The following is a 13,602-nucleotide window of genomic DNA, read 5'->3' on the forward strand; positions in this document are numbered from 1 at the left end:
CCACTACAAGGGTTTGATTATCTTTTCATTCCTATCTATGGAAGGATAAAAAATGATAGACGGTCCACAAGGAGATTGTGCTCCAGTGCAACAGAGCGCCATCACACCCAGTGGGGGGTAAAGCAGCTTGCAGAGGATGGAGGTACTTGAATCTGAAGTGCATTTGTTAATTAGAAGGAATAAGTCATGAACGTGTGTAATGTTGCAGAATAGGAAGAGGAGAATACTACATGAGATGAGGCTTGATGTTGCACTTTCACTAACTACTGCCACACCCTAAACCTAACCAACCCCACAACCCCAACCCTAAACCCCTAACACCAAACCCTAACCACAACCCCGACCTCATCCCTAGCCCCTACACCCAACCCCTTCTAACCTTAACCACTAGCCCTGACCTTAACCTTAGTTGAAACCCTCATTTTAATTTGAAAACCTACTTTAAAACCCTAACCATTGTTTGAAAACTTTAACCCTAGTTTTAAACCCTACTACAAAACCCAAATGTTAGTTTTAAAATCCTACTTCAAAACCCTAACCCTGACTCTTAATTCCTATCCCTACCCCTAATTTTCATTAAAGGATAGCATACAACGGAATGAGGTCCCACGTGAGCACAATCGACAGCCTGAGCTGTTGAGATTTGCTCAAATATAAGCATCATAACAAAAAGACTTCAACGGCTGCCCAATGCACAGTTTGAGTCAGTTCATCATAAAATATATGTATATACGCAGAAATCAATTTGGTCTTAAACAAGATGTTTGCGAGCGATTTTATGAGGCAAACTCCCAGATACCTTTGTTGATCAAACTAAAGCTTTATCTTCTTTTCAGAAACTCAAAATGAATCACAGCAAGCTTTAAAAAACATCTCGCATTAATGTCTCAGCTATCAACTCAAAGACATCCTTCAACTTCACTAACTCCCACTTTTCTCATTGGCTCCTCCTATCCCCACATACGTGACTGTGCTATATAGAGCCACCGGGACAATGCCTTGGATTCATTTCTTTCCATCACTTCTCAGCAGTAATCATCCACCTTTACAGGAAGCATGCAACAATCTGACGGGGTCTGGTTGGTGACTGACGTGTAGTGTAACATATTTCCTGGTCAAAACATACGATTGTATTTATCTTGTAGTCTGACAGCGCGACCGTCTCGAATGATAAAAAAGTCGTGTCGTCTGAGAAGGGCATAAATGTGTTGCTGCACCATTTGTGTGCAAATATTTATTGCTTCCAGGGTTACAGCCAATGCAACATCGCTACTAGTTTTGTGAGTCCATCTATTGTGTTTTGCTTCAGTGTAGTCGTTATGACAAAGGACGTTCGTATTGAGCAAAGTTATGGTGCACAGTTCTTATACAAGGGTGAAAAGCAGAACACATTTTTCTTCCACGTGATCTGTAAAACATTCTGTTGTAAATATTCTTATTTCAACATATTTTATGTGTATATATGTTATATGATACATATATGTTTGCACATGAGAACAAGATGAGTTCAATCTCATCATTTAGTAACCAAAGGCATTCTATTGTATTCTAAAAGACCTTCACCTTTATTTTTACATCTCTGATGAGAATAGCCAGGAAGCAGCCATTACTCAGCTCAGAGGGCTTCACTCTGAAGAAACAGTTGCTTTCTTTTTTCCTTTCACGACCTCCTGCATGGTCTGGAGAAAAATTCAGGGCTTGGCTTTGAAGTAAACACAAAGACAAGAGAAGTAAAAGTTAAAAATATGAGTTTTATACTGCAGTAAAGTAACACAGCACTATGCTACAAAAAAGAAAGAAAGAAAGAAAGAAAGAAAGAAAGAAAGAAAGAAAGAAAGAAAGAAAGAAAGAAAGAAAGAAAGAAAGAAAGAAAGAAAGAAAGAAAGAAAGAAAGAAAGAAAGAAAGAAAGACCCGTACCAGTAAGGACCAAGTGCGTCCTATGAACTAGTAGCTACATGAACGTGAAAATGGATCAAGGCTATAGTATGTAAAAATAAATGCTCTGATGGCTTTGTATTCAAAGCACATGACACGAAGATGCATTCGGTTGAAAGTACTGTCTAGCATAAGAATCTGTTCTTTTCTGCAGTAATGTTTGTTTGAAGGAAGTGAGTTGAATCAATCGTCAAAAGAAATGTTTTGTTTTATTCAATGCAGCCTTTGGCATTTCTCGCTAAAAGAGTGCTAAGCCCTTAATCACAGTCAGTCTACTAGAAAGATCATTTCTGTTATTTTATATTCTGTGAATGCAATTCAAAATATATACTCTATATACATGTAATCATATTCTAAAAAAATAATAGTCTGACTGGAGATCTGTATTCTACCCTTTTCACAGCATTTTAAAAGCATGAAGTTGCACCTTTCAGTTTATACTGGAGGTGTTCTAAGATTTCGACAGAAGTCTACCTGGAGGGAGGCAATACTGACAGCAGAACAAACGCACTCTGAAGGAGAGAGAGACGACAACAAATGCACAGAGTCTGCTCACGAACTGAGACTAACCTCAACTCATTTTTTCCGAGCCGCCATTCCTGCTGCGCCATCACATTGGCCTGCTCGATAGCTCTGGTCACAACCTCCTCATTCTCCTGAGGGTATGAGGAACAAGTTGCGTAAACAACCGCTAAAACTTTGGGAACTATAAAAATACAAAAACAGCATACATTATTTTTGCACATTAGTCCATTAGGGGATGCAAGGTAGAACACATTCACAGCAATGAACGTATGATGGGTGTGTTTGCATTATTTTAAAAGAAGAGTTCTAAATTTTAAAAAAAATCAAATACTGTCATATTTGTTATGCGTTGAAAGAAACTCTGCCCTTTCTGGCCTCATCTTGTACCTCTTAATATGATTTCAACCAATCAGCGAAGAGCAGATGTGGTGTCGAAGAAAAACAAATGCTGATTGTTGAAATAAATGTTTCCACCATCGGCTGCTGGGGTTTTAATGACTATATGTTTCTAGGTATTTAAAACTGAGTTTAATGTTGAATTAAAAAACAATATAGTGTCTCTCGCTCGCCACTTTGTGACATTGCGCACAAACGATACATCGCAGCAAGTAAACAAATTTTTATTTGTCGGTTCATTTTGAGTGGAGTCGCACCGCGGCGGTACAGCGTTGGATCTGGCTTGCCAGGCTACAGAATCACAGTAAAATACAATGAAATCGTGCCCTAAAAAGTTTCTTTTAACTCACTTTTTGCAAGCTGAATGAACTTTCTGAGATAATACTAATACCCAACAACCAGAATAACAAACATGTTAAATAAATACCTCCCGCACAGCATCACACTAGCAAAATTTTTTGATGCAGCTCTTGTGTCGGCTCTTGGATTGTGCAATGTCAAGTGTATTTGAAACATGTATGCTGACCAACATTAGCATATCCAATTAAGGACAGACAATCTCCCAGGGACAGCATATGCGTGTTCTATTAGTATAAGATTAGATAATTAGGCACTCAGTCAGAGAGGTGAGCCAGGCTCCACACAGAGCTCATGCATGTGGTGCTTTTGTGTCAGTGTGTGTGTCTCAGCATGATAACAAGAGGTTTACGACACTCACACTTTAATGCGTGATCAATATCTTCCCTCTGCTGTGCTATCAGAGCTTCCAGCCTGCTCTGGGCCACACAACCCTGGGACAAGTCCTGCAGCAAGACAGTGTCTGAATATAAGAAACACCAAATTACTTGTTCAGTTCAATATGATCTGGTTTAGAAACAAAAAACCCACACACTCGAAAAGTACCTCTGTTCTCTTGCAGTATAAATTCAAGTGGATTGCTGACTGCAGACAAGGAGCAGTTGGGAGTCAACAGGATAAGACGCACTTTTGCAAGACGCTTGTCACCACTGGTGAGTGACTGGAACCCCTCGTTTATCAGCTTCACATCTAAACAACATACAGAGATAGAGTTTGGACATAGGGTCTTATTTACAAAAGGTTTTGGAGTTGTGTGAAAGCTGATCTAAGAACCGCTCACACACACGCATTGAGTCTGCCAAATGGCTAATATAGTATCACAATTTTGGAGCCAGTCACATGAAGGAGTCATGCCAAGTTTCAAATACAGTGATACGCTAGGATAGGCAGATACATCCGATTGCCATGCAATTGAGCTGATTTAAATGACATAAAAAGATGGCTTCCATGTGCGTGGGTGCTGCTTTTCTTAAATTACCGGAGAGACAGACTGCACTCATTTGCAACTTTTACCCCCTTCAGACAGTTCATCTGAAGCACACACATTCATTGACTATGAAAGCTAAGTTTGTATCAAAAGGGGTCATAAATATGGAATTGTCAGGATTAGTTTGCCTTGTCCTCTAACACTTCCAATTCTGTCACTTGAAATTTAATTTTGAGTTTGTGGTGCACTCCCACATTTTATATGGTGGAAACAACAGAAGTCTCTCAAACACAAAAAATACAGAGGTCTTGACCAATTTCAACAACCAACCAACCAAACAACCAACACACCCAGCAATAGTAGAGTGAACACACAATTTAGCAGCTTTTTCGGGTCTTAAATCAAAGCCTTTGCCTTTTCAGGCCATTGAAAGCTCAAACTAAGAGTTTCAATCATATTTTAGTGTATGGCAGTAGCAAATTGCATTCAACACAATAATATAATATTTTTAGATATACAGTATGTTCCTGCCAATGTGCAATATCTACAGAGAACAGTGTTTTGGACTTTCTTTTTCCAACTTCATTTCATTAGACTTAATTGCTGTGATTTATGATGAAATCTCATTTTTGTTGAACAATGATACTCCAGGAATAAACCTAAAACTGTGCTCATAACCTCCCTAATGTAAAAGACATCAAAGTCCCTAATTCAATGATAGCCTATTTTGAATGTAACCTTCATCATCAAAGTCCAAGAATGGTCTTAATGGACTTAATAACACAATAATGACACCAGCGAGATAATAAAGAAGTCAAAATGCTTTTGGTAAGAATAATTTCATCAAAAATGAAGACGTAGCTCTAACGACGAGCAAGAGATCCATGGTCGTGCTTACTCTTGCAGTTCATGTGGACGATGACTTGCTGCATCGTTTCCTTCTGAGCGTCCGTAAGACCACTGACACAAGCAAGGACTCTGGACTTGTCTCCATTGACTTTATGTTTCTCCTTAATGAGTGAGGCCATGTGGGAGATAGTGAGGCCAGAGAATCTGCCCACGATGAGGATGTCCCCATCGTGTGGTAGCAGGGAGACTGCCATGGTCGAGGCTAGGCTGCAAGATTTATCCTGCAACAAACAGAGGACAAAGGTAAAACAAACAGGAAAACTGCATTGCAGTGAAATTCAAACCGAGAAAGAGAGTCGGGCATTCGCAGAGGGTCATTCCAAAATTGGAGGACCAAATCATCACAGGACAATCAACAAGGAGCTATGATTCTTTTTTTTCTTCAGTAGAGAAATTGATAAATGTTGGAACTGAAGCAACTGTAGTATTGTTGTGAAACACACACATGTGACAGGAGATTTGTTATGGCTCAAATAGAAGCATGATATGATGTGAGGAAGTGATGTGAAATATTACAGTAGTTTCCGGGCAAACTCATCTTGGTTGGCATGAGGGATTGCATGCCGCTTTGTAATCAGTTTGAGACATAAGCTATAAATATCAGAAGACAGCGATGCCACTCTTGTGTGTGTGTGTGTGTGTGTGTGTGTGTGTGTGTGTGTGTGTGTGTGTGTGTGTGTGTGTGTGTGTGTGTGTGTGTGTGTGCGCTCGTGCGTGTGTGTGTGTGCTTCCATTAAACCTGAATGATGAGTTTGCGGTTATGAAGCAGTGTGGTGGAATCCAGCCTTGCTTTCGTTTGAGCGGGGAATACCAGCAAATCCTCACAGTCAGGATCCTGGCAGAAGGTCTGCCCTTCCAACTGCCTGACTGAATTCATTTGGGAGAGCCCTGCTCTCATCAGCACACTCTGGACCTCATCCAGACTGAAAGCAAATTGTAGACGGTGGCGGAAGACAGAATACACATTCAGCAATTGTAGGAACCCCCCACACACACACACACAAACAAACAAAAAAACCAACCACAACAAAATTTGTGAACGGTTGCACTGAGTAGCAGTAATGTGCAGTAGCAATATTAGTCATTTTTCAAACTGTATAAAGAATATATGAGTATTGTTATATCTATCTACATGTGTTGCTCCAGCATTTGTGTTCAAACATCCTTTGCTTAAAACCTCAGCTATTAGTGCTATAATATATTAATAACTTATAGCAAAAGTGCTATAACTAAATATGTATTGTACTGTATCAGTATATACTATTTGTTAGCATGTTTTAAAATGTTTGTTAGCATGTTTTAAACACTGCGAGTAATTCTCTATTATTTTAAAGGACTTGAAGCTTCTTCTAAGATGAATTCTTTACAAGCTGCCAAACTGCTGCTTGTTGTGAGAGGTGAGTTGAGATAAGTTCACTGCGACTATACACTTTTCAAAAATGTTGGTGTCTAAATCGTCCTCTAATTCTGGAGTGATATATAAGACAATAGAAATGCTGTGTGGCCTTTTCAAAGGACTTTATATCTGTCTTATGCGCTGTCAAAATATTAGGAGACACACAACAATCTCACACACACAGACACACACACGCACACACACATACTGGCACAGACACTGGCACACATCCCAGGTGTGACCTTTCCAATCTCAGAGCTGGTGGAGGGTAGTTGCTGATTGAATGTCCCTCAGTGGCACAATTTACACCTGAGTGAATCAGCCCTGTCCAAAAGACACCTTTGTATATTGTAACACAACCATATACACTCACCTACCTAGGCGCACACATGCACACACAAACACACACAGACACACACACAGTTTAATTGGGTGTCAGCTGGCCTCCCGGGCAATAAAATATAAGGAAGCACTACCAAACTGAAAAGTCTGCATGCAGCGACAAAAGGAGAGTTACATGGTGCACTAGTACTCATCTCATCAAGTGTGTGTGCAGGAGTGTGTAAAGGTACCCTATGAGTGTATGTGTGCACATGTGGGCTGACCTGCTCCTCAGTGCATTGACCCATCCATAAAGTGGCAGCCTGTTGGATCGCTCCTGCTTCACCTTCACACTCTCAGGCAGAATGCAGTCAAGAGATGAAAGGTCATGTTTGATTCGGTATCGGGCTAGTGAAGCTTCTAGCTTTGTTTTACACCTGAAAACAACATACAGTATACAGTTCAAGAGTGATTTTTTTTGTCCTCACTATTGTTCATCTTGAAAATTGACAAATCGACATTGGAATTTAGCAGAATGTAGTTTTCAAATTGTAATTCTGGAAAAGAACAAATCTGCCTCATTAGTGTTCGTTGGAAGCCTTTATTTTTTATTTGCATATAGTTGATTTATTTTGTGTCCAGATAAATTCAGTGCCTAAGAAGTGCAGTCCATGTGTTTACGTATTATTGTAACATGAAACATGAAACAAATGTTGAAGTGATACAAACAAAGGTTTTGTTTACATTTTTGTTGTAATCTGACTCATGACTTACTGATTTGTGTCTACACTACTCTTGTTTGATAGAGTATCAAGAAGCTGTAGTGAATGCTTCAAAGAGTGAATGCCAAAGTGGTTAGTAAATTAACAACTTGAATGGAAGTAGATAATCTGCCTCATTCTAAATTGGTGTGAATGTGATGGTCGATGCTTGTTTGGCTGTACGCGCCCTGCAAATGGTTTGTGACCTTTTCCGCTCGCCTAAAGTCAGATGCGTTGCACTTCAACTCAATCTTCTTCCCCTACCTGATGAGATAGCTCTCCACGTCTCTGACTTCCTGTATGGAATCCTCAATCTTGTGATCCTTCGGGAAGAACTTCCTGTCCTGGAAGTCATAGAGCATGACGGCAAAAAGGCTCATCTGATCATCTGGCTGCAGGACAAAAAGCAACACATGCTGTTATTTTGTGAGGGGAGCGAATGAATAAAGCATAAGTATATCTCGAGACTTCTGGCCACTTTAAGGGGCACAATATCATGTTCGTATATGCTGGAAGCTCAAATCATCAACTTGGCAATGGCCTCATAGTGGTGAATTATACGTATGCATTACCCAAGACGAGGGCACACAATTGGCTAGATGATCTCCACTTCCCACTGTAATTATAGCTCCAAAATTCTAGATTTACTATGTGTAATATAATTCTAGATTTGCATATTTCAATTCGGGAGTCACATCTGTAGCATCCATGAAGCATTGCCCTCTAAAGTTAAAATACAAACTCCTTTCCAACTGCTGCATTGCTGACAATTCATTAAAAAAGACAGCAATGCCTTATATGCCTTTCCATATTAATATTTTGTGCTCAACTTAGTGTGTATAATACTAATATAATACTTGAATTGGTACCTATGTATTAGTAGTAGAGTCCTTCAGACAGACTGAAATAAACCATTGTACATTAAGTCACATCATTGCATTTCTCCAAAGCACCAAGCAATAAAACACCAATAAAATACTTTTTGTACATTAAGTATCACTTGGCCTTTACCAAGTTTAATTCTTTCACTGTGGGAAAATTCCAAGTCATTACGTTGCTGGACAACAGTATCCCCTCTAACATAAAAGTTTCCCAGTAAACACCGGCTATGTTTAGTCACCTCAGCAACAGGACAAAACAAGATAAGCCAGTTCTATCACTTATTTTAAGCATTTATTTTTTTTAGATGTAGATATATAACATGCTCATGTTTAAATAAGATGTTATTTATTTATAGTTCTAGAGTGTCAGATCTGTTTATGTTAAGTGTCAAAATGCACTTACAGTGGCTTTAAAAAAAATTAAAGTCCACACATGCCTGCTTAAATTCCAGCTTTTTGTGGGACACAAAAATGAAAACTAGATGAAATATTTTAAAACTTGTTGTCTTCCATTAATGTAGCCTTTAACAATGAAGTTCGGCTAGTCTTGTAGGCTTTTCCTGACATGTTTTATTCCATTTTCAAGCAGAAAACCGAAGGCTTTTCTATATTAGCAGGTGCATTGCATGTATAGCAAGCAGTATAATCACCATGTTGGTATTTAAATGACATGAAATAACACTAAACACCCAAAGTTGCACATCAGTTTGAATTTGGTAACATAATTAAAACGTATTTTCACATGAGTTCAAGGACATAAAATGGAACATCGTTTTAGATTAATGTTTCATCTGGCTCATTTCACACTACGCGTGGGTCTATTCCTGCTCAGTCCCTCGATTCCCCCTTTGTCCTTCAGGCTCTTTCAATTCTCCCCAGGATTTAGGGTTAATTTTCTCCCCACATTGTGATCCAGAATGCCAGAGGCTCTTTTACAACCCAAACTATCTATATCGTCTTTAGTCTCCTTTTCCACCCCCACCCCAAGTACACTGATGCACTTTTACCCGCCAGTCTGATTCCACCGTTGCGTCCTGTCTCCATCAAGGTTGAACTTTATAGACGCCATCAGGGTAAAAGAAGATGGGAGCTACTTCTAAAGCGTGTCTCATTGCGGCTGAGCTTTACTGTCTTACTCGAAGGATGCAGAGTAACAATGTGCACCACAAAACACAAGAGCAATTCACAAGGCGTGAAAGTGTTTGTGTGCTCACGCATCACAATACACAATATGGGCAAAAGTATTGAGACAGATGAATGTTACCCTGACAAGAAATGAAAATATTGAACTGAGGACTTTCTAAATTTAGGGATTATTTTGAGTTCCTGACATTTCATCCAAAAGGACATTGCGTGATGTCAGCGGTTCACCATGGTGAGAACAATTACTAGCTTGGTGATGTCATTTCAGCTGTTGTTGCTCACTTTTTTTGTCACTTTCTCATTAGCTGGCCAACAAGGTTTTAGAAACCACATGTATGGTGAGAGCAACCACCTATTATTATTTCAAATATGTATGTGATTAAACAAACTGATTTTTTTTACAAGAGAGACATAAGGAATTCATACGAAATAAAACTGGTTTTGAACTTATTTTATCTGCTGTATGAGGTGCGTAAATTAAAGGCCATGATAAGGGGTGCGCAATAGCTACAATATTCGCTTTTACCAAATCTATAGTTTTAGTTTGTCTTGTGAGAAGCATTGTTTACACATTTGTTTCTGTATTTTGTGCACGGACTGCTTGAAATTTCATGGGGAGACAGTCCTCCAAATCCGGACAGACCCATATAATATATTGTTGTATGTTTGCTTCTTAACTAGACCATCATCAAAATTCATGACATTCCCATCATCCAACACATCTTGTCTATGTTGCCCTTTTCTGGTTCACTGCACATCTGCGTGTGTTTTATTACTAGCCAAGTTTTCAGAACAGAACAGCCCTTCATCTTCGCCAGGCATCTTTTATGAGCGGTGCAAAAAGTAACTTCATGACAATCTCCTCCAGGGTATGCGTCTTTTGGCGATGGGTTGGCTACTAGCGGCTGGATGTTTTTATGTGTGTGCTGGGACTTCAAAAACACTAGGGAAAAAAAGCTCAACGCATTACTTTTAGAGTTGGCTCGTGAGTGAACGATTCGTTCAAAAGAACGATTTGGTCTTTTTTTTCAGTGAACGACAGTCACTTTAGGAAGTGATTCGTTCTTTTTTCAGTGCATATTACTTCAACCAGTAAGTGTCGGTAATGCGCATTGAAGCTGGTGCCACCTCGCCGTAAAACAAAACGAAGAAGAAAATGACGTAACTTCCCGTTCACGAACGAGTCGTGAATTGCATTTCCCGTCCTACAACTGAACGGATCTGTGAGTGAACGAGTCAGTGATTTGCATTTCCAGTTCATCGCGAGAACGGATCAGTGAGGGAACGAATCCTGACTTTCCCGTTCGCGAACGAGTTAATGGGTGAACTGCCTTCCCGTGCATCAACGGATCAGTCCGTGAACGTGTTGCGTCTCCTGTAGTGAACTATGTAAACCAGAATGTAGATTTACGATTTGCCAAGGAAAGAAAGAAGGGATTATTTCATAAGGGATGCGCCGTTATACAACAACGGGGAGATTATGCTTCTCTCTGGGTAATCTTGATTTTATAACACTTTTAGTAATAACGTGTATGCATACGTATATACGCCTAGATATATTTATCCAATATATCTACTGCAATTTCACATTAGATTGCTGGTTTAAATGTACTTTTATTATTATTATTATTATTATTTTAATAAACATTAAAACCTGTTAAAACTTGTCCGGTGTTTTATTTCTTGTTTTTATTGTTTTAGGGGCATGAAAACAAAAATCTGACATTTGGTTAACTGCTTTATATGACAATATGTATGTGTTTTATGTTGGGTAATATGTGTTGATGTCCCCCAGAATAAATAGCAAGTAGTCAAATACACATTCTTGACACGTACAAAAATGCATAAAGTTATTAGGTACACCTGAAAATGGTGGTGTACCTAATGGAATGTCCGTATGACGTCACAGCTCAACCAGCCAATCACAAAGTGGGGGTGAGGGCGGGTGTCCAACTTTTCACTTAAACCAGGGGTGTTGACCTCCAGTCCTTGAGGGGCCGCGTTCCAATATATTTTCCAAGTTACCCTTGTTAAACACACCTGCGTGAAAAGATTTTGGTCATTTTCACGTTCTGCAGAGCTAAAACTTTACACGCAGGTGCACTTAACGAGGGAATCTTGGAAAACATGTTGGAATGCGGCCCCGAGGACTGGAGCTTGACACCTGTAACCTTTGACCATGATATTTCCCCAATAAAGTGGCGTGTTATTAGGTACACTTGAAAATGGCGGTGTACCTAATGGAGTGTCCAAGTGACGTCACAGATCAAACAGCCAATCAAAAATTGGGGGTGAGGGCGGGTGTGGCACTTTTCACTTAAACCAGGGGTTTCGACCTCCAGTCCTCGAGGGGCCGCGTCCCAACCCGAACCCCAACTCACACCCTACACGACTGGATTTCATCCCGCCCCCTAGGTAGTGGGCGTGATCCATTGGTATGCTCCGCTAATTTGGGGGTGGGGCCACCATATGTATTTACACATAAATACTTGCATTTGATAGCATATGCATACCAAGCGAGGTGCCAATTCTAAAAGCACATCTGGGTATATGCTCACACCTGTGATCGAACCATGCTCTTACCGAGCGAGAGCGCGTGTCACAAACCAGTCGGCTATATCGAACTTGAAGCTCTCGCCCGTCCACACTCTTTTGTACGAGTGATGTGCATTCCAGTTGAACTGAATCTTTAGAATCGGTTCACTCAAAAGATTTGTTCAAAAGAACCGTTCACCGAATCGTTCGCTACACATTCTTATTTATTTATTTATTTATTTATTTATTTATTTATTTATTTATTTATTTATTTATTTATTTATTTATTTATTTTTACCTTGTGTAGTGTGCCTATTGAAGTGTCCATGAAGTGTACCTAATCACAGGCCACTTCATTAGGGAAAAAGCTTAAGTGAAAGTGAAAAGTGCCACACCCGCCCTCACCCCCACCTCTTGATTGGCTGTTTGATCTGTGACGTCATTCGGACACACCATTAGGTACACCGCCATTTTCAGGTGTACCTAATCGCAGGCCACTTCATTAGGGAAAAATCATGGTCAAAGCTTAACTGAAAGTGAAAAGTGCCACACCTGCCTTCACCCCCACTTTTTGATTGGCTGTTTAATCTGTGACGTCATTCGGACACTCTATTAGGTACACCGCCATTTTCAGGTTCATTCGCGAAGACTCACGAGTGAGTGACAGAGCGTTGCTGCTATGCCAGCCGACACACGTTATGCCGACATTGATGTTTTAATTTTGTATTCGTTGGATTGTAGTTTATGGTGTTATTATACCGAATGTGTTTGTGTTTGAATAAAAGGTTGGAAAAAAAATCCGTTATGCCGACATTTGTTATTTTGGGGGACACCAACTCATATAACAACGTAAAACACACATATATATATATATATATATATATAAAGCAGTTAACCAAATGTCTGATTTTTATGTTTTAATTGGCGAATATAAAAACAAGGAATAAAACCAGACAAGTTTTAACATAAATGTTTATTAAAAAATAATAAAAGTAAATTTCAAACCAGCAATCTAATGTGAAAGTGCAGCAGATATATTGGATAACAATATTTAGGCGTATATATGCATACACGCTATCTAAAAACTACTATAAGTGTTATAAAATCAAGATTACCCAAAAAGAAGCATAATCTCCCCGTTGTTGCATAACGGCGCATCCCTTATGCAATAAAGTTAGCCGTTAGCTTGGAGAAAACGTGAATAAAAGAAGTGGTGTTTGAGTGAGTGCTTCTTTCTTTCCTTGGCAAATCGTAAATCTACATTCTGGCTTACATAGTTCACTCCAGTAGACGCAACACGTTCACGGACTGATCCGTTGATGCACGGGAAGGCAGTTCACCCATTAACTCGTTCGCGAACGGGAAAGTCAGGATTCGTTCCCTCACTGATCCGTTCTCGCGATGAACTGGAAATGCAAATCACTCACTCACTGACTCGTTCACTCACAGATCCGTTCAGTTGGAGAACGGGAAATGCAATTCATGACTCGTTCATGAACGGGAAGTTACGTCAT

The 13,602-nt window shown here is 39.6% G+C and overlaps 1 protein-coding gene and 1 long non-coding RNA gene across 2 annotated transcripts; one reads left to right on the top strand and one right to left on the bottom strand.

Moving 5' to 3' along the window:
• Positions 1-812: 812 nt before the first annotated feature.
• Positions 813-8,353, top strand: LOC148404405 (uncharacterized). The gene is made up of 3 exons (XR_015859564.1): positions 813-1,280; positions 2,340-3,867; positions 6,386-8,353. It is a non-coding gene; the product is annotated as an uncharacterized LOC148404405 (long non-coding RNA).
• On the bottom strand, positions 934-7,918 carry LOC148404406 (protein NSUN7). The gene is made up of 8 exons (XM_088381596.1): positions 7,794-7,918; positions 7,053-7,205; positions 5,791-5,974; positions 5,041-5,272; positions 3,761-3,904; positions 3,576-3,677; positions 2,507-2,642; positions 934-1,702 (listed from the first exon to the last, which is right to left on the bottom strand). Exons 1-8 carry the CDS (start codon positions 7,907-7,909, stop codon positions 1,549-1,551), a joined length of 1,221 nt encoding a protein of 406 aa, XP_088237722.1. The 5' UTR covers positions 7,910-7,918; the 3' UTR covers positions 934-1,548.
• Positions 8,354-13,602: the final 5,249 nt, after the last annotated feature.

This window comes from Syngnathus floridae, chromosome 1, assembly GCF_059516105.1.
Source record: "Syngnathus floridae isolate MCC-2025c chromosome 1, RoL_Sflo_1.0, whole genome shotgun sequence".
In the NCBI taxonomy this organism is placed as follows: Eukaryota; Metazoa; Chordata; class Actinopteri; order Syngnathiformes; family Syngnathidae; genus Syngnathus; species Syngnathus floridae.

What these genes read in the sequence shown, in the direction of transcription:
- LOC148404406 (XM_088381596.1), bottom strand. Translation starts at nt 7,909, where the DNA reads ATGAGCCTTTTTGCCGTCATGCTCTATGACTTCCAGGACAGGAAGTTC. An exon ending in TATACTGCAAGAGAACAGAG is followed by an intron (nt 3,678 to 3,760) that starts GTACTTTTCGAG and finishes TCTTATATTCAG; the next exon opens with ACACTGTCTTGCTGCAGGAC. An exon ending in TATTGATCACGCATTAAAGT is followed by an intron (nt 2,643 to 3,575) that starts GTGAGTGTCGTA and finishes GTATTTTTATAG; the next exon opens with TTCCCAAAGTTTTAGCGGTT.